This window comes from Borostomias antarcticus, assembly GCF_949987555.1.
Source record: "Borostomias antarcticus genome assembly, chromosome: 12".
Taxonomy (NCBI): Eukaryota; Metazoa; Chordata; class Actinopteri; order Stomiiformes; family Stomiidae; genus Borostomias; species Borostomias antarcticus.
In genome coordinates, this window is record NC_140245.1 from 10,525,949 (window position 1) to 10,546,092 (window position 20,144).

General features: G+C 53.3%; 1 protein-coding gene across 1 annotated transcript in view; it reads left to right on the plus strand.

The window, feature by feature from the left end:
* chd7 (chromodomain helicase DNA binding protein 7) overlaps nt 1-16,725 on the plus strand; it is a gene marked incomplete at its 5' end in the record, with an annotated part of 59,494 nt that extends 42,769 nt beyond the window's left edge. The window contains 15 exon segments of the mRNA XM_084446398.1: nt 1,209-1,312; nt 4,233-4,362; nt 4,625-4,740; nt 5,216-5,567; nt 5,720-5,928; nt 6,666-7,060; nt 7,199-7,652; nt 8,450-8,610; nt 8,720-8,944; nt 9,408-9,575; nt 10,866-11,114; nt 12,239-12,448; nt 13,227-13,358; nt 13,916-14,020; nt 14,220-16,725. Of these exon segments, the coding sequence (XP_084302524.1) occupies nt 1,209-1,312; nt 4,233-4,362; nt 4,625-4,740; nt 5,216-5,567; nt 5,720-5,928; nt 6,666-7,060; nt 7,199-7,652; nt 8,450-8,610; nt 8,720-8,944; nt 9,408-9,575; nt 10,866-11,114; nt 12,239-12,448; nt 13,227-13,358; nt 13,916-14,020; nt 14,220-15,263 (4,054 nt within the window). The 3' untranslated portion in view covers nt 15,264-16,725.
* Nucleotides 16,726-20,144: the final 3,419 nt, after the last annotated feature.

The window sequence follows — 20,144 nt, forward strand, 5'->3', positions numbered from 1 at the left end:
CCCTTATCGCCCTTTTTCTCCCAAGCTGCCCATCTCTCTCTCTCTCTCTCTCCCCTATCTCTCTCTCTCTCTCCCCTATCGCTCTGTCACGCTCCATCTCTATCTCTCTCTCCCTCCGTCTCTCCCTCCACCCCCTTCCATCATCTCTCTCCTCCACAGCCAGGCCCCTGCTTGTTCTCTCCTCTCCTCCGGTCCCCTCCCCCCTTCTCCTCTCTCCTCCTGTCCCCTCCCCCTCTCCCCTCCCCCCTCCTCCGCTCCTCTCTCGTCTATAACCCCTCACCCAGATGTGCATACATGTATAATGGATTGAACGTGCACGCCATGTCAATGATGCTGCTCGCTGGCTCCGCGCTGAACAGCTGTGTGTGTGTGTGTGTGTGTGTGTGTGTGTGTGTGTGTGTTCGCGTGTGTGAGAGAGAGAGTGTCTGTGTGTTCGCGTGTGTGAGAGAGAGTGTCTGTGTTCGTGTGTGTGAAAGTGTGTGAGAGAGTGAGTGTCTGTGGTGTGAGAGAGAGTGTGAGAGAGTGTCTGTGTGAGAGAGTGTCTGTGTTCGTGTGTGTGTGTGTGTGTGAGAGAGAGAGAGTGTGTGTCTGTTCGTGTGTGTGAGAAAGAGTGTGTGTCTGTGTGAGAGAGAGCATGTTTATGTGTGTGAGAGAGAGAGTGTTTGGTGTGAGAGAGACTTTGTATATGTGCCAGCGAGTATGCGCGTGCACGTGCGTGAGTTTGTTTTGTGTCCGTCACACTGTGTGTGTGTGTGTGTGTGTGTGTGTGTGTGTGTGTGTGTGTGTGTGTGTGTGTGTGTGTGTGTGTGTGTGTTGGATTAGTGATGTCCTACTCGTCTGCCAGTGGAGATAGAGCAGGCCCACCGCCAGACACGGTGTTGTGGCTCTGGTGATAAGACCTGGTGCCTGGCGGCTGGTGTGTGTGTTTGTTTGTGTGTGTGTGTGTCAGTCCCATCACCAGAGATGTCCCTCCTCCTCCTCCGTAGCTAATGAGCATGCTTCCTCCCAGATGCCTGGAGATAAGGCCATTACGGACTCACTCATCTGATTAAGCGATTGCTTGCAGATTTAGACCCTTTTAATCCGTTTTCCCCACCTCTCTCTCTCTCTCTCCCCCTCATTTATTCTTTCTCTTTTTCTTGCACTCTCTGTCTCTTCTCTCCTCTCTCTCTCTCTCTCTCTCTCTCTCTCTCTCTCTCTCTCTCTAGCGAGCTGGATATCTGGATCCCCCAGCCCTTCCACGCCGAGGTGCCTGCCGATTGGTGGGACAGCGAAGCTGACAAATCGCTGCTCATCGGAGTCTTCAAACACGGTAAGCCCCGCCCCCCTCCCCCCCACACTCCTCCTCCTCAGCCACAGGCTGATTGGTGTTCCCATGGCGACTGCGGAACACAGCTGGCTCAGTGAGATGTCAGGAGATTGATTGATGGAGGTGTCCGGCCGCCTGAGAAAGGAAAGTGTGTGTGTGTGTCTCAGGTGTGGGGGGGGGGTTTGTGTGTGTGGGGACGGGGGGGTTGTGTGTGGTGTGTGTGGTTTCCGAACGTGTGTGTGGTTTATGAAGGCGTGTGTGGAGGGGTGGAGGTGAAACTGACCTGTTGTCGGTCCAATCCTCTAATCACCCATATTCATCTGTTCACTGGGGTTGAGGTCTTCTGTCAGGGTAGATTATGCTGCTCCTGTTCTATTAGCTGCTCCTGTTCTATTAGCTGCTCCTGTTCTATTAGCTGCTCCTGTTCTATTAGCTGTTCCTGTTCTATTAGCTGTTCCTGTTCTATTAGCTGATCCTGTTCCATTAGCTGATCCTGTTCCATTAGCTGCTCCTGTTCTATTAGCTGATCCTGTTCCATTAGCTGATCCTGTTTTATTAGCTGATCCTGTTCTATTAGCTGATCCTGTTCTATTAGCTGCTCCTGTTCTATTAGCTGCTCCTGTTCTATTAGCTGATCCTGTTCCATTAGCTGATCCTGTTCTATTAGCTGATCCTGTTCTATTAGCTGCTCCTGTTCTATTAGCTGCTCCTGTTCTATTAGCTGATCCTGTTCCATTAGCTGATCCTGTTCTATTAGCTGATCCTGTTCTATTAGCTGCTCCTCACGGATCACAGACAAGGATATGCAAGGGGCTGAAAGTGGCAACTGTATTGATGGTAATAAATATTAATATTAATTGGGGATAATTGTCATCATTCTCGGTAATTGCCCCCCTCTCTGATTCAATTATGGATGTGCCTCAGCAGCCCACGCACTATACACACACACACACACACACACACACACACACACACACACACACACACACACTCTCACACACACATACACACACACACCCTCTCTCTCTCTCTCTCTCTCTCTCTCTCTCTCTCTCTCTCTCTCTCTCTCACACACACACACGGACGCACACACTCCAACACACGGATACAATAGAGCTAGCCCATAGTAAATCATAATCCTCATTCACTTGGGAGGCCCTGGGAGGAAACGCGCGCGCACACACACACACACACACCGGCTGGGTCTTGGGGCTGCGGAGGGAAGAGCGATGGGCTATAAACCGCCTCATGATTAGCGTTTGGCTCGGGGCGCAGCGGCGGTTAGGAACAATGTGTCACCGCATAAATCCTAATTGAAATGTGATGTTCTGGTGTGTGTGTGTGTGTCTGTGTGTGTGTGTGTGTGTGGGTGGGTGGATGGGTGTGTGTGTGGAGGGGGTCTGTGGGGTCTGGTCTACTCACTGGCACGGTTGAAGGGTCTACAGCCTGCCTCCCTGCGGACCCCTCCTCTCCTCCTCCTCTCCTCTCCTCCTCCTCTCCTCTCCTCCTCCTCTCCTCCACCACCCGCAGTGCTCAGCGGGATCTGCAGCCTCTAATCTGTTCTGCTTGGACAGCTCCAACGGGCACCTCTCTCTCCCTCTCTCTCCCTCTCTCTCTCTCCCTCTCTCTCCCTCTCTCTCCCTCTCTCTCCCTCTCTCTCCCTCTCTCTCCCTCTCTCTCCCTCTCTCTCCCTCTCTCTCCCTCTCTCTCTGCTGCTCTCTCCCTCTCTCTTTCTCTCTCTCTCTCTCTCCTCTCTCTCTCTCTCCCTCTCCCTCTCTCCCCCTCCCTCCCTCCCCCTCTCTCTTACTCTCTCTCTCTCTCTGCTGCTCTCTTTCTCTCACTCTCTGCTGCTCTCTCTCTCTCTCTGCTGCTCTTTCTCTCACTCTCTGCTGCTCTCTCTCTCTCTCTCTCGCTCTCTCTCTCTCTTCTGCTCTCTCTCACTCCTTCTCTGTCTCTCTTCTCCCTCGGTCTCTCTCTGCTGCTCTCTCTCCTTCTCCGGCTCTCAGTCTCTCTGCTGGTCTCACGCGCACACAGACTCCCAGACTTTTCCGAGACTCTCTCACTCACTCCAAGACGGAGTTCTCTCCGGCAAACATACACACACACACACACACACACACTTGCGTCTGCAGCTGGGTCCTGGGGTCTGGCCGTCTGCTGGTGTTTTTGTCTCTCCTCTCCCCGTCATGATTTAATATGGAGGGGAGGCGGTCTCTCCAGACTGGTCTCTCCAGCCTGTCACTACGGCCTGATCACATTAGGCTGCTCCCCTCTGCCCAGCGCACTGTCCTCCTCCTCCCTGTCCTCCTCTCTCTCCGTCCTCTCCTCCTCTCCTCTCCTCCTCTCTCCTCCTCTCTCTCCTTTCTCTCTCCTCCTCCTCTCTCTCCTCTCCTCCTATCTCTCCTCTCCATCCTCTCCTCCTCTCTCCCCTTTCCTCCTCTCTCTCCTCCCCCTCTCTCTCCTCCTCTCTCTCCTCTATCTTCTCTCCTCTCTCCTTCAATGTCATGTCTCAGTTTGACTTGAGTCTATCTGTACCCTTCAGGACAGGGACACAGGTGTGTCTACCTCACACACACACTCACTCACGCACGCACGCACACACACACACACACACACACACACACACACACACTCTCTCTCTCTCTCTTCCTCACAGGATATGAGTTATTCAACCACTTCCTGTCTATCTCCCCTCCATTGCCATTTCCTCTACTGTACTGAACGATATCTCTGGTCTCTCTGGTCTGACCTCCTGAATGTGATGCCGTGTGTACAATAATGGTAACTCTTGCTCCCTCTCCCTCTCTCGCCCTCTTTCTTTCGTAAACATGCCTGGTTTTGAAAATAAGTCTTTAAAAATTCTCTCTCTCTCCCCTTCCCCCCCCCCCTCTCTCTGTCCCCCCTCCCCCCTCTCTCTCTCCAGGCTATGAGAAGTATAACTCCATGCGAGCGGACCCGGCCCTGTGTTTCCTGGAGCGTGTGGGCATGCCCGATGCCAAGGCCATCGCCGCCGAGCAGAGGGGGGCGGACATGATGGCAGATGGCGTGGAGGGGTACGACTCTGCCCCCGCCAGAACCCTCCACCGCCTCCTCCTCTTCTCCACCTCCTGTCCCTCTGTCTTCGTCTTCTCTCCGTCTGTTTCTCTCTCTCTCTCTCTCTCTCTCTCTCTCTCTCTCTCCCTCCCTCTTTCTTTCTCTTGCACCTTTGTTTGAGTTGGTCTCATTATTTTGGGTTTTTCTGACTTAAATTAAAGTTCTTCTTGCTCTGCTTTTCTCTCTCCCTTCCCTCCCTCCCCCCCTCCTCCCCCCTCTCAGAGAGGATGAGGACCCGGAGTACAAGCCTCTGAGGATGCCCTTCAAGGATGAGTTGGATGACTTCACCAACTCTCCCCTCGACGACAAGGATGAGTCCATCGACGTGGACCCCGAAGGTGAGCGCCTGACTCCGCCCCCCTCGCTCACCTGCGCTCTGCAGCTCGTTCCATGGTTGGATGATGATGCACGTTCTCTCCAAGATGGCTGCCCACATGACAGAGCAGGGATATTTCATCATTCTTTATTATTTCCTAGTGGATTTGCTTCACTTGATCACTTCTAATGTCTTCCTCTGTTTACCACCTCTCCTCTCCCCCTTCTCTTCTTCCCATCTCTCTTCTCTCTCTCCTCTCTCCCCCTCTCTCTCTCTTCTCTCTCTACTCTCCCATCTCTCTCTCCACTCTCTTCCATCTGTCTCTCCTCTCTCCCCCATCTCCTTTCTCCCCCCTCTCTCTCCTCTCTTCCCCCTCCTCTCTCCTCTCTCCCCCATCGCTCTTCCTCCTCTCTCTCCCCTCCCCCCTCTCTCTCTCCTCTCTCCCCCATCTCTCTCTCTCTCTCCCCCCCTCCTCTCTCTCCTCTCTCCCCGTCCAGCTAAGTCAGGAGAGAACGGTCGGGGGGCGTCGGGGCGTCTGTACTGGCCAGCGGCGTCGGCCCTGACCGCCAGACTGCGCCGCCTCATCACCGCCTACCAGAGGACCAACCGCCGTGAGCAGCTGCGTCAGGAGGCCCTGGCCCGCCCTGACGGGCGCCGCCGCCGCCGGCCCCGAGACCACCTCCTCGCCATGGTGACCGACGCCGGGGGAGGAGTCCCCGGGTACGCGTCGGAGGGCGGGGCCTTCATGGCGGAAGGAAACCCATTCATGGCCAAAGGCGGAGCCTTCATCCCCGAGGCGTCCGCCCTATTGGCCGACGGAGGGGCCTTCTTCAAAGAGAGACGGCAGAGGTAGGGCTGTGATTGGATGGTTTTGTGCATCAAAAATTAATGCTGCCATCTTGGAGAGGTCAATGCCCCGAAAGATGAATATTTCATTGAGGCGAACCTGTATGAATAAAGGTGTGATAGGATGAAATGAACCAGATTCCTCCGGTCACCAGGTGGACGCGTCGCGAAGAGGCGGACTTCTACCGCGTTGTGTCGACCTTCGGCGTGATCTACGACACGGTGCTCCAGCGCTTCGACTGGACCCAGTTCAGGGCCTTCGCCCGGCTGGACAAGAAGACGGACGAGAGCCTGGAGAAGTACTACTACTCGTTCGTGGCCATGTGCAAGCGCGTCTGCCGCATGCAGGTCAAGTCCGACAACGGTGCGTTCACGTTCTACCACTTCCACGTTCTACCACCTCCACGTTCTACCACTTCCACGTTCTACCACCTCCACGTTCTACCACTTCCACGTTCCTCTGTCCAACTCAGCTCTCGCTTTAGTGACTTGATGAAGATAGTATCATGCATTAGGAAAGCAAACACCCGGAAATGTGTTACTCTCTTCTCTTCCTCTCTGTCCTCCTCTCTGTCCTTCTCTCTCCCCCTCTCTGTCCTCCCCCTCTCTCTCCTCCTCCTCTCTCCTCCTCCTCTCTGTCCTCCTCTCTGTCCTTCTCTCCCCCCCGCTCTGTCCTCCCCCTCTCTCTCCTCCTCCTCTCTCCTCCTCCTCTCTGTCCTCCTCTCTGTCCTTCTCTCTCCTCCTCCTCCTCTCTGTCCTCCTCTCTCCTCCTCCTCTCTGTCCTCCTCCTCTCTGTCCTCCTCCTCTCTGTCCTCCTCCTCTCTGTCCTCCTCCTCTCTGTCCTCCTCCTCTCTCTCCGCCTCCTCTCTCCTCCTCCTCTCTCTCCTCCTCTCTCCTCTCTGTCCTCCTCTCTCCTCTCTCCTCCTCTCTGTCCTTCTCTCTCCTCCTCTCTCTCCGCCTCCTCTCCTTCCTCTCTCCTCCTCTCTCTCTGACATCAATTATAACGACAACGATGGGAGCGATGATAGAACGAGGAGTGACAATTAACTTAATCTCTTCCTCTCTCTCTTCCCCTCCCCTCCCCTCCCCCCCCCCCCACAGCGGAGCTCCCAGACCCCACCCTCATCATCGACCCAATCACCGAGGAGCGCGCCTCGCGCACCCTCTACCGCATCGAGCTGCTCCGGCGAATCAGGGAGCAGGTTCTGCCCCACCCCCTGCTCCCGGAGAGGCTCCGCCTCTGCCAGCCCAGCTCCGACCTCCCTGATTGGTGGGAGTGCGGCCACCACGACCGCGACCTCCTGCTGGGCGCCTCCAAGCACGGCGTGAGCCGCACGGACTACCACATCCTGAATGACCCGGCGCTCGGCTTCCTGGAGGCCCACCGCCGCTTCACCCAGAAGGGCGCCGGGGGCGTGGCCACGGGCCGAGACGGTGGCCACGCCCCCTCTGAGGCGACCGCCGGCCCCGCCCCTGCCACCGCCGGGGCTTCGGCGGCCGGGGAGGAGCAGGAGGAGGACAGGAAGGAGGTGAAGGAGGAGGAGCAGGAGGAGGAGAAGGAAGGGAAGGAGGAGCTAAAGGAGGAGGAAGGAGACGACATTCCATGTGCTAAAACTGAGATACCTTTCACCAAGGAGGAGCAGGAGGAGATTAAGGAGGAGGAGGAGGACAAGGGGAAGCCGCAAACCGCGTCTCCCAAACAGGAGTTGAAGAAAGACGAGGAGGAGGACGAGAAGATGACTGACCTTAGAGAAGTTGAGGAGGAGGAGGAGACTAAAGAGGAGAAGATGGAGGACAGCGGAGAGACCGAGGCCGGCGGGTCTGAGAAGGAGGGGTCTCCCGCCCAGGAGAACAGGGACCAGGACAGGAAGTCCAACCTCCAGGAGGACCTGAAGGACGCCTCGTCTCCCAAAGCCTCACCCCCGGCGACCCAGGAGGAGGACATGGACACGGAGAAAGAGGAGAAGGAGACAGACAAGCAGGAGCTTCCCCAGTCTCCCAAGGCCCTGGCTGAGACAACTCCCGAGGAGGACGAGGAGGAGAAGATGGATGAAGATGACAAGTCTGAGAAGTCCTCTCAGGCTGAAGGTATGGGGATGATGTCTACTGTGTTCGTTAGATCGGGTCTCGTTATTGGTTGTTGGGTTGAGTGGGTGTGTAACACCGATTGGCTGCTCCGTGAGTAATGTAACCCTGATTGGCTGTCGAGGGAGTAATGTAACCCTGATTGGCTGTCGAGGGAGTAATCTAACCCTGATTGGCTGTCGAGGGAGTAATGTAACCTGATTCGCTGTCGATGGAGTAATGTAACCCTGATTGCCTGTCGAGGGAGTAATGTAACCTGATTGGCTGTCGAGGGAGTAATGTAACCTGATTGGCTGTCGAGGGAGTAATGTAACCTGATTGGCTGTGGAGGGAGTGAAGTAACACTGATTGGCTGTCGAGGGAGTAATGTAACCCTGATTGGCTGTCGAGGGAGTAATGTAACCTGATTGGCTGTCGAGGGAGTAATGTAACCTGATTCGCTGTCGAGGGAGTAATGTAACCCTGATTGCCTGTCGAGGGAGTAATGTAACCTGATTGGCTGTCGAGGGAGTAACGTAACCTGATTGGCTGTCGAGGGAGTAATGTAACCTGATTGGCTGTCGAGGGAGTAATGTAACCTGATTGGCTGTCGAGGGAGTAATGTAACCCTGATTGCCTGTCGAGGGAGTAATGTAACCCGATTGGCTGTCGAGGGAGTAATGTAACCTGATTGGCTGTCGAGGGAGTAATGTAACCTGATTGGCTGTGGAGGGAGTAATGTAACCTGATCAGCTGTGGAGGGAGTAATGTAACCTGATTGGCTGTCGAGGGGGTGATGTAACGCTGTGGTCCCTCCCTAGCGGGCGGTTTCTCGGAGCAGAAGAACTTTGACGAGGAGAGCAACGCATCCCTGAGCACCGCCAGGGACGAGACCCGCGACGGGTTCCTCCCCGAGGACGGGGAACCCTCCGCCATCCAGGCGCTCCAGGACAGAACCTTCTCCTTCTCCTTCTGGCCCAAGGTTGGTAGAACCCTCGAACACTTTGGAGGATGGAACGTTTCTTGTGTTATATTATGAGCTCACACCTGTGTGTGTGCGTGCGTGCGTGTGTGTGTGTGTGTCCCTCTAGGACCGAGTCATGATCAACCGAATGGACAACATCTGCGAGGCGGTCATCAAGGGGAAGTGGCCCGCCAACCGACGCCAGTTCTTCGACTTCCCGGGCCTGTTGCCGGGATACGGGCCTGTGGCGTCGGAGAGCCCGCTGCAGAGGCGGAGCCTAGCCGACCTGACCCTCGCTGCCCAGACCAGCTTCAGCGGCAGCGAGGACCTCACTCTCTCCCCGCAGGTCAACGTGAGTGACGCTCGCACACACACACACACACACTTCATATTCACTAGGGATGCACCGATATGAACATTTTGGCCGATAACCGATATTCACCGATGTCGATATGTTCTGTATAAAAACAAGTTTCTATGATAATCAAATGTTATACATACTGAAAAACACATGGAAACATTGTCTCTATTTACAAAACATTCTGAAAAGCCGATAAATCATAGATTTACCACATTGTTTCCGCTCAACAATAACAACAACACACAACAACAGCTGGACAAATAATTATCTGCTGTTCACATCGTTTTGCACATCGCATCCGATATATAAAAAAATGACTAACATCGGCCGATACTGATACCGGTCTGATTGCCGATATATCGTGCATCCCTAATACTCAGAGTAACAATCACATGTCCACGCCGCGATCCGTGTCAGCGATGCTAAATAACCCCGCCCCCCTCCCCCGGTCCAGGAGGAAACCCTGAGCATGGCCGTGCCTCGCCAGCGGCGCCGGAGGCGGAGGAAGGTGGAGATAGAGGCGGAGCGCGCCGCCAAGAGGAGGAACCTGATGGAGATGGTGGCCCAGCTGAGGGAGTCCCACGCCACCGAGACGCAGAATCACGCCATGGACCTCACCAAGGTGGGACAGGGGGGGGGGGACACCGCCATGGACCTCACCAAGGTGGGACAGGGGGGGGGGGGGGACACCGCCATGGACCTCACCAAGGTGGGACGGGGGGGGGGGGGACACCGCCATGGACCTCACCAAGGTGGGACGGGGGGGGGGGGACACCGCCATGGACCTCACCAAGGTGGGACGGGGGGGGGGGGACACCGCCATGGACCTCACCAAGGTGGGACGGGGGGGGGGGGACACCGCCATGGACCTCACCAAGGTGGGACAGGGGGGGGGACACCGCCATGGACCTCACAAGGTGGGACAGGGGGGGGGGACACCGCCATGGACCTCACCAAGGTGGGACAGGGGGGGGGACACCGCCATGGACCTCACCAAGGTGGGACAGGGGGGGGGACACCGCCATGGACCTCACCAAGGTGGGACAGGGGGGGGGGGGACACCGCCATGGACCTCACCAAGGTGGGACAGGGGGGGGGGGACACCGCCATGGACCTCACCAAGGGGAGTCATCCTGTATTTCCATGTGTCCCAGAGACGGACAGCTACCTCCAGGGCTCTGGTTATGTCTGCTGGTGGCCTGATGATGATGATGATGATTGTTACTCCTCAGGGTATGAGCTACTAGGCTCGTAGTGATGATGATGATGATGATGATTATCAATAGTTATGATGATGATGATGATGATGAGGGTTGTTATTCCTCAGGGTTTGAGCTACAAGTAGTCTCTCCCCAGACTCAAATATCACGCTGAATCTCTGCGCTCTGCAAGCTACATAAGAGTCTGAGCCACTTCACCACCCAAGCTGGTGTTCTGAGGGCGTATCGACGGGTCAAAACTGAAAGACTGACAGGTCGTAGCAGCGAATGAGAGACGCTAGTCCAGATTAGATGGGCGGGGCATATCTATGGACGGGAACGCCTGATCGCGGAAGTCGTTACTGATTGGTGTCGCCGGGATTCTGGTGCTACCAATGAATTGCCAGGATTTGAGCGCCAGATTTTTGCATGAAGTGTCCCAGACCCATAGAGAGATCTGCAGCATGCAGTAACGTAGTCAGCGTAGCTTCCGTAGTCTATCAGCGAAAGAACTCTCATGGGTCTGGCGTTAAGACCAACGCTCAGTGATAATGATGATGAAGATGATGATGATGATAATACTATTAGTTATGATAGTGGTGTTAATCTTTTTTGCTCAGGACATGCACCACCATAACAAGGCTAATGATGATGATGATGATGCTAATAGCTGTGATGATGATTGTAATCTTCATCCTCCTCCTCTTCCTCAGGGCATGCACCACCACCACCACAAGGCCTCGTCCTCCATGGGCAGCTTCTCCAGCGGCATGGTGTCAAGCTCCGCCCTCAAGGCCCAGATGGAGCTCCTGCAGGCGGCCACGCCCTCTCGCCACAGGGCCAACGGCTCATTGGCCGAGCCAGACCTGCCCACCAGGAGGAGGCGGGGCCGCAGGAAAAATGTGGAGGGCCTGGAGCTGCTGTTCATGGGAAACAAGAGCGTGGGAGGAGCCATGAGCACGGTACGCTGCCTCTGATTGGCCCGTTTGAGCCATCTTAAAACGCGTCCTTCCTTCCTCCCTCCCAAGTAATCACAGATCTGACATGACTAAAATCACACAGCCTATGCTGTGGAACGCCTACTTCAGCCCATCTAGTCATATTTGATCCGTGATCACCTCAAGAATGAAGGTTATGGTTAAGTTGGGGCTAAAGTGTGTGTGCGTGCGAGAGATGCATTTCCGAGGCTTTTTATCCAAAGCGACTTAAGTACATTTGTCTAGACTAAGTGAACCGACTGTACATCCCAGTTATCCGTAAGGCCTTTAATAAGAACAAGTGACACCAGCAGTCACAGCGTTGGAGGAAGAGGACAAGGAAGAGATTTCATCCTCAGACACCAAAAGTAGGGATGCAAGATATATCAGCAGTCATATCGGTCTCAGCCGATGTTAGTCGTTTTTTAATATATCGGTATCGGTCTGATGTGCAAAACACGGCCGATGTGAACAGCAGATAATTATTTGTGTCTAGCTGCTGTTGTGTGTTGTTGTTGTTGAGAGGAAACAATGTGGTAAATCTATGATTTATCGGCTTTTCAGAATGTTTTGTAAATAGAGACAATGTTTCCATGTGTTTTTCAGTATGTATAACATTTGATTATCATAGAAACTTGTTTTTATACAGAACATATCGACATCGGTGAATATCGGTTATCGGCCATGACGGCAATGTTAATATCTGTTATCGGTATCAGCCCAAATGTTCATATCGGTGCATCCCTAACCAAAAGTTGAGGTACCATGGGGCAATGATGAGAGCGCATATCTCTCTCTATATCAGGTATATAGAGATACTGTAGTCTGCTCAGGGGTGAGGGTGTTTGAGTAGTGGCTCATACTGTAGTCTGCTCAGGGGTGAGGGTGTTTGAGTAGTGGCTCATACTGTAGTCTGCTCAGGGGTGAGGGTGTTTGAGTAGTGGCTCATACTGTAGTCTGCTCAGGGGTGAGGGTGTTTGAGTAGTGGCTCATACTGTAGTCTGCTCAGGGGTGAGGGTGTTTGAGTAGTGGCTCATACTGTAGTCTGCTCAGGGGTGAGGGTGTTTGAGTAGTGGCTCTAAACCCATGTTTCTCTCTCTGTCCTCCAGGAGAATTCGGAGGCGACCAAAGCTTCGGTGGAGGGGGTCCAGATGCCCCCCCGCGCCCCCAGACCCATGGCGGCCCCCGGGCCGAGCCCCGCCCCCCGCCTGCCCCCCGCGGCCCCTGACGAGCCGGACCCCGCCCCCTCTAGCAAGGAGCTGAGGGACTGGCTACGGCAGCACCCCACATACACCATGGACATGGCCGGATACACACCAGTATGCGCTCCGCACCGCTCTCACACACACACACACACACACACACCAGTATGCGCACTGCACTGCACACACATGCACACACACACACACACACACACACCAGTATGCGCTCCGCACCGCGCGCACACATGCACACACACACACACACACACACACCAGTATGCGCTCCGCACCGCGCGCGCGCACACACACACAAGGGGTTTTATTGCCCCTTATATCATGAGTTGCGTCAAAAATTATTTGAGAGATGTAAAAATATTGATTTGATGTGGTTGAGCGATGCAGAGAGACTTAAATGGATGTTTGATTATAGGGTATTTGCACTTGCAGAATATTTAGAGAAAGCTTGGGACAAACGAACAAAGATAACTTATATTTGATGCATTTATTTAGGATTTTGACGAAAGACTGTTATTTTTATTTATTTATTTTCTGTTATTGTTTGGATACATTGCATAGCTTACAAACCGTGAGAAGTGTATGTGATATAGTTAATTATTGTTTACTGTTTATGGTGTCTTATAATCCCGTAAGGGATGGGTCCTCGGACATGACACGAAAATAAATATTCATTCATTCATTCATTCATTCATTCACACACACCAGTACGCGCTCCGCACCGTGCACACACACACACACACACCAGTACGCGCTCCGCACCGCTCACGCACGCACACACTCACTCAAACCGAACCGGTTCTCTCTCTATCTCTCCCTCCCTCTCTCTCACACTCTCTCTCTCCCTCTCTCTCTCTCTCTCTCTCCCCCCCTCCTGTAGAAGAGTGAGGAGCTGTTGTTCCCCAAGCCCAAGCAGAAGAGGCACCGCTGCAGAAACCCCAACAAGATCGACATCAACACGCTGACCGGAGACGAGAGGGTCCCCGTGGTGAACCGCAGGAACGGACGCAAGGTACTACACACACACACACACACACACTCACACACTCACACGCGCGCGCACACACACACACTCTCATTCACACACATTCACACACACACACTCACACACACACACTAATTCACACACACTCACTCACACAGACACTCTCACGCACACACACACTCATTCACACATACACTCACGCACACACACTCGCGCACACACACTCATTCACACACATGCTCTTACACACACACACACACACACACACGCTCTTTCACACACTCATTCACACACACGCTCACTCACACATGCTCATTCACACACACACACTCGCATACACACACGCGCACACACACACACTCTCACACTCATCCTCACACACACACACACACTCATTCACACACACACGCACATTCACACGCACTCATTCACACGCACTTTCACACGCACTCATTCACACACACACACACACACACACACTGGAGAGAGCTTTTCCATATGGATACTATAGCCTTCCCCGTCAAAACTGTGAATTCCACTTGTTTTGAAATTGAACTTGAACATGTTGTCCCCGCCCCCTCCAGATGGGCGGAGCTATGGCTCCACCAATGAAGGACCTTCCCAGATGGCTCATGGACAACCCAGAGTTCGCCATTGCTCCTGATTGGACAGCCATTGTCAAGCAGTCGGTGAGTCAACCAATGATGTTAACCTCGTTTGCCTGCTCTGGGTGGGATGTCCAAAGCAACATTGAATTGAATGGCGTGAGTGAGTGAATAAATGAGTGAGTGAATAAATGAGTGAGTGAATAATTGAATGAGTGAATGAATTAATGAATTAATCTATTCCTCTAGTGATCATGTGATGTAATCCTCTCTTGTCCTCCAGGGCTTCCTCCCGGAGGCCATGTTTGACCGTCTGCTGACCGGGCCCGTGGTCCGTGAGGAGGGCGTCCGGCGCCGGGGCCGGCGCCCCAAGTCCGAGATCGCCAAGGCGACGGCGGCAGCCCAAGCAGCCCAGGCGGCCCAGGCGGCGGTGGCGGCGGCGTCGTCCTCGGGGGTGAACCCCCTGCTGATGAACGGCCTGTTCGGGGGGATGGACCTCAGCAGCCTCCAGTCCCTCCAGAGCCTCCAGCTCGCCGCCGGCCTCATGGGCTTCCCGCCCGGCCTGGGCGGCGCCGACGCCAAGCACGCCTCCGCCATGCTGCCCCTCATGCTCCCCGGGATGCCCAACATGTTCGGCCTCGGGGGGTTGTTCGGCAACAACCTGGCGGCCGCCGCTGCCGCCGCCTCGGCGAGCTCCGCCGCCGCCAACGGCGCGGCCGACGACGACGACTCGGACGACACGTCGGCGTCCAAGAGGGAGGACGGGGCGGAGGGGGGAGGGGAGGAGGGGGCGGAGAAGGGCGGGAAGAAGAAGAGGAGGAGGAGGAGGAAGGACGAGGGGGGAAAGGGCGAGGGCGACGCCAACGGGGAGGCGGCCGCCCTGGCTGCCGCGGCCGCCGGCATGTCCGCCAACTCGCTGGCGTTCAACCCCTTCCTGCTGTCCACCATGGCGCCCGGGCTCTTCTACCCCTCCATGTTCCTGCCCCCGGGCCTGGGGGGCCTCACCCTGCCCGGCTTCCCCGCCTCATTGGCCGACCTGCAGACCGCCATGGCCGGGGCCCTGTGCGCCGCCGGAGGGGCGGCCCCCGCACAGGACAAGGAGGAGGAGCCGGCAGCGATGTCGGCGGTCCCCGCCCCCAACTACGCCCCCCGCGCGGGGGAGAACGCGGCGGACGACAGCGACTCCGGCGAGAGCCAGGGGAAGATGGCCGAGTCGTCTGTCCTCGGGGGGGAGGGGCCTGGACAGCCCGCCGAAGCCGATTCGCCGATGGAGGACAGCCGAGCGGGAGAGGAAGAGGAGGACGAGGAAGAGGAGAAGAGTGACTGAAACTGGCCTTCGACATTTCCCCCCCAAAACTGCCCCCCCCCCCCCACCCACCACCCCCCTCCTGACTGCTCACATTACCACGTTTACACACCAACTTGATATCCAAACATTATCATATATGAATTGTTTTTTTGTTTTTCTTTCGTTGTTGTTTTTGTTTATTATTTCGGACAGGTGAATATGACTGGAAGAGAGCGTGTAAGTTTTAAGAGTTCTCTCTGTACCGTTTAGCTTAGTCAGGGAAAAGCAAACTGAAGTAGAGTTTTACGGATGTCAAAAGGGTGTCATTTTTTTGGTCTCTGTGCACTGAACAGTGCATTCTAGAAGAGATGGGGAAAGTTCTTCCTCTGATGAAATATTATAGGAATGAATGGTTCCAATAGTGCTATGCTGCTTTCTGTTCTCTTACTATTTGTTTATCTTTTTGTTTTCTTTCTCTCTTATCTCTCTCTACCGTTGATATTGTGACAGTAAGTAGCATCTTGTAAACCTCCAGTAGCTACGGCATTAAACGTCTCCACGCTGCTGAAAAGGATCCTGGGTAATTTTATGTACTGTTCAGCCTTGAAGAGCAGACAGATTGAAGTTCTCACATATCAGAACGCCTAACCCGCGACTGACTGCTCCCCCAGTCAGACACACTGACCACACTCACACACTCACACATACACACACACACACACCACATAGAGACTCTTCCGATCATTTCACAGACACACTAACTCTCCGTTGTCGGACTGTTCTACATCGATGTAACCCCCTCACCCCACCCTGTTCTGACATGGTCCCCAGTCATAGGGCTACAAGCCAGTGCTTGCTGACTGTTTCTCAGTGGTAGCCAGCTGGTCAGGGCTTGCTGACTGTTTGCCGTGGTCGGCTTGCTGTCCGCCTGGTCCCAGTGGCAGGCCAGCCTACTGCACACGCTCACAAGCCTGCTAGGCTAACTGGCTAACCGGCTAACTGGCTAACTAGCTAACTGGCTAAGTAGTGCCAGTACTGTCCGACTGTTCCTGGTTGTGTGCACCTCTGTCCTGTCCTGTCCTGTCCAGTCACACACTGGTGAATCCCTGCCTCTCCTGTTTTAATAGTCTGACACACTGACCAAGCAACCCAGCAGGGCGGAGAGCGCTCGCCAGCCGGCCCTCTCAAACACCCAGACCGCAATAACCAAGGCAGCTTTTTGAATGTCCAGTCACACCCGACCAACACACACACACACACACACGTAAACCAGAAGTGTCGTACAAACGTAACATAAAACTGTAAACTGTAAAAAAAAAAAAAGATGAAAAAAATTACAAAAATAAATGACATGGAAAAAGTACTGCAATCAATTTAGTCTCACTCTATACCTGTTGATGCACTGGCGTAAGAGTAAAATAATCAGGTACCTTTATTATCTTATTGAATGGACTTTTTGTTACTTTTAGCCACCAAGCTGACGAGCATTACCTCAATTCTAACTAGCCTTGAAGTTTACAGACATATGTTGTAAATGTTTTTTTTTTTCTTTTGTGTGTCTTTGTTTTTTGTTTTTGTTTATTTGAAACATCATGGATGATGAACTGTAGTTAATGTGCTTTTAATAAAAGTGAATCATGTTATTCGCCTAGAAACCAAAGCAGTGTCCCCGTGTTTCTTACGCTGTGAAGCGTGTGGTTGTGTGTGTGGAGGTGTTCTGGGAGCTGTTTACGGTCGGGTATCTATCTACTGAAACTCTCATTAAAGACCTCTTCCATTCCATTACCAGCAGAACTGGGTCTTAGTATTGAAAATCCCTGGGATTCAGAGGGCAAATTAGAACACCTTGTCGTGTGTGTGTGTGTGCTGTGCAGGAGTAAGAGCGAGGGATTGGGAGGGAGGGAGTGGTATCGGGAGAGGGGCGAGGGAGGGAGGGATTGGGAGGGAGGGAGTGTTATCGGGAGAGGAGAGAGAGAGGGAGGGGGGGGGGGGCTACTGTCGGTCTGGTAACTCAGCCGGTCGTCAGATGGCCGCTCTCCCACTGGTCCTGCTGATGTGAATCACACTGACAGCAGGGCCTGACCAGCGTGCGTGTGTGTGTGAGAGAGCAGGGCCTGACCAGCGTGTGTGTGTGTGTGTGAGAGAGCAGGGCCTGACCAGCGTGTGTGTGTCTGTGAGAGAGCAGGGCCTGACCAGCGTGCGTGCGTGTGTGTGTGTGAGAGCAGGGCCTGACCGTGCGTGTGTTTGTGTGAGAGCAGGGCCTGACCAGCGTGTGTGTGTGTGTGTGAGAGAGCAGGGCCTGACCAGCGTGCGTGTGTGTGAGAGAGCAGGGCCTGACCAGCGTGTGTGTGTGTGTGTGTGAGCAGGGCCTGACCAGCGTGTGTGTGTGTGTGTGTGAGCAGGGCCTGACCAGCGTGTGTGTGTGTGTGTGAGCAGGGCCTGACCAGCGTGTGTGTGAGAGCAGGGCCTGACCAGCCTGTCTGGAACATGGCAAACTGGAACACTTGCACGTACAGTATGTGTGTGTGGTACAGATTGTGTGTGTGCCTGTATGTGCGCACTAGAAAGTGTGCACAGTGTGTTCGTGCATGCACAACGGTGTGTGTTGTACAATGTGTGTATGCGTGCTCTAGACTGTCATTATACTGTGTGTGTCTTCCTGTGTGTGTGTGTGAAGTTGAGCGGACAGCGCGCAGGGGGGGGGATTGGGGGCTGGTGGTCCTGTGACTGACGCCTCTCCTAATCAGGCTCTCAGGGTGAAGTGGGACGTAAAATCCCCTGCCTTCCCAGCATGCACTCTGTCTGGGAGGACTGGGTGGTGGGGGCGCGTCCCAATACTCAGTGGCCTCCTCACCTACGTGATCTAAAGACACCGGCCCCATTGTTATTCTCTAATAGTGCAACCTTCCGAGAAGAAATCACAGATTTGTAGATCTTTTTACAGGAGGTGCTGCCTAATTTGTTGTAATCTTTTAGAATGAGTCGTTCACAGCAGAGCACTTGAAGACGAGGCAGGAAGCAGAGCCGAACCACAGGTTCAACCTTCCTGCCTACCGGAGACCACACACCACCTCTCCACTAACGCTGGAGAAACATCCACCTCTCCACTAACGCTGGAGAAACATCCACCTCTTCACTAACGCTGGAGAAACATCCACCTCTTCACTAACACTAGAGAAACATCCACCTCTTCACTAACACTAGAGAAACATCCACCTCTTCACTAACACTAGAGAAACATCCACCTCTTCACTAACACTAGAGAAACATCCACCTCTTCACTAACGCTGGAGAAACATCCACCTCTTCACTAACACTAGAGAAACATCCACCTCTTCACTAACACTAGAGAAACATCCACCTCTTCACTAACACTGGAGAAACATCCACCTCTTCACTAACACTGGAGAAACATCCACCTCTTCACTAACGCTGGAGAAACATCCACCTCTTCACTAACACTAGAGAAACATCCACCTCTTCACTAACACTAGAGAAACATCCACCTCTTCACTAACACTGGAGAAACATCCACCTCTTCACTAACACTGGAGAAACATCCACCTCTTCACTAACGCTAGAGAAACATCCACCTCTTCACTAACACTAGAGAAACATCCACCTCTTCACTAACACTAGAGAAACATCCACCTCTTCACTAACACTAGAGAAACATCCACCTCTTCACTAACACTGGAGAAACATCCACCTCTTCACTAACACTAGAGAAACATCCACCTCTTCACTAACACTGGAGAAACATCCACCTCTTCACTAACACTAGAGAAACATCCACCTCTTCACTAACACTAGAGAAACATCCACCTCTTCACTAACACTAGAGAAACATCCACCTCTTCACTAACGCTGGAGAAACATCCACCTCTTCACTAACGCTGGAGAAACATCCACCTCTTCACTAACACTGGAGAAACATCCACCTCTTCACTAACACTAGAGAAACATCCACCTCTTCACTAACACTGGAGAAACATCCACCTCTTCACTAACGCTGGAGAAACATCCACCTCTTCACTAACACTAGAGAAACATCCACCTCTTCACTAACGCTGGAGAAACATCCACCTCTTCACTAACACTGGAGAAACATCCACCTCTTCACTAACACTAGAGAAACATCCACCTCTTCACTAACACTAGAGAAACATCTACCTCTTCACTAACACTAGAGAAACATCCACCTCTTCACTAACGCTGGAGAAACATCCACCTCTTCACTAACACTGGAGAAACATCCACCTCTTCACTAACACTAGAGAAACATCCACCTCTTCACTAACACTGGAGAAACATCCACCTCTTCACTAACGCTGGAGAAACATCCACCTCTTCACTAACACTGGAGAAACATCCACCTCTTCACTAACACTGGAGAAACATCCACCTCTTCACTAACACTAGAGAAACATCCACCTCTTCACTAACACTAGAGAAACATCCACCTCTTCACTAACACTAGAGAAACATCCACCTCTTCACTAACACTAGAGAAACATCCACCTCTTCACTAACACTGGAGAAACATCCACCTCTTCACTAACACTAGAGAAACATCCACCTCTTCACTAACACTGGAGAAACATCCACCTCTTCACTAACACTAGAGAAACATCCACCTCTTCACTAACACTAGAGAAACATCCACCTCTTCACTAACACTAGAGAAACATCCACCTCTTCACTAACACTAGAGAAACATCCACCTCTTCACTAACACTAGAGAAACATCCACCTCTTCACTAACACTAGAGAAACATCCACCTCTTCACTAACACTAGAGAAACATCCACCTCTTCACTAACACTAGAGAAACATCCACCTCTTCACTAACACTAGAGAAACACAAGTAAAAGGCATCCGTCCTCCAATCCTTTAAAGAAACAGCTCGTCTGATATGAC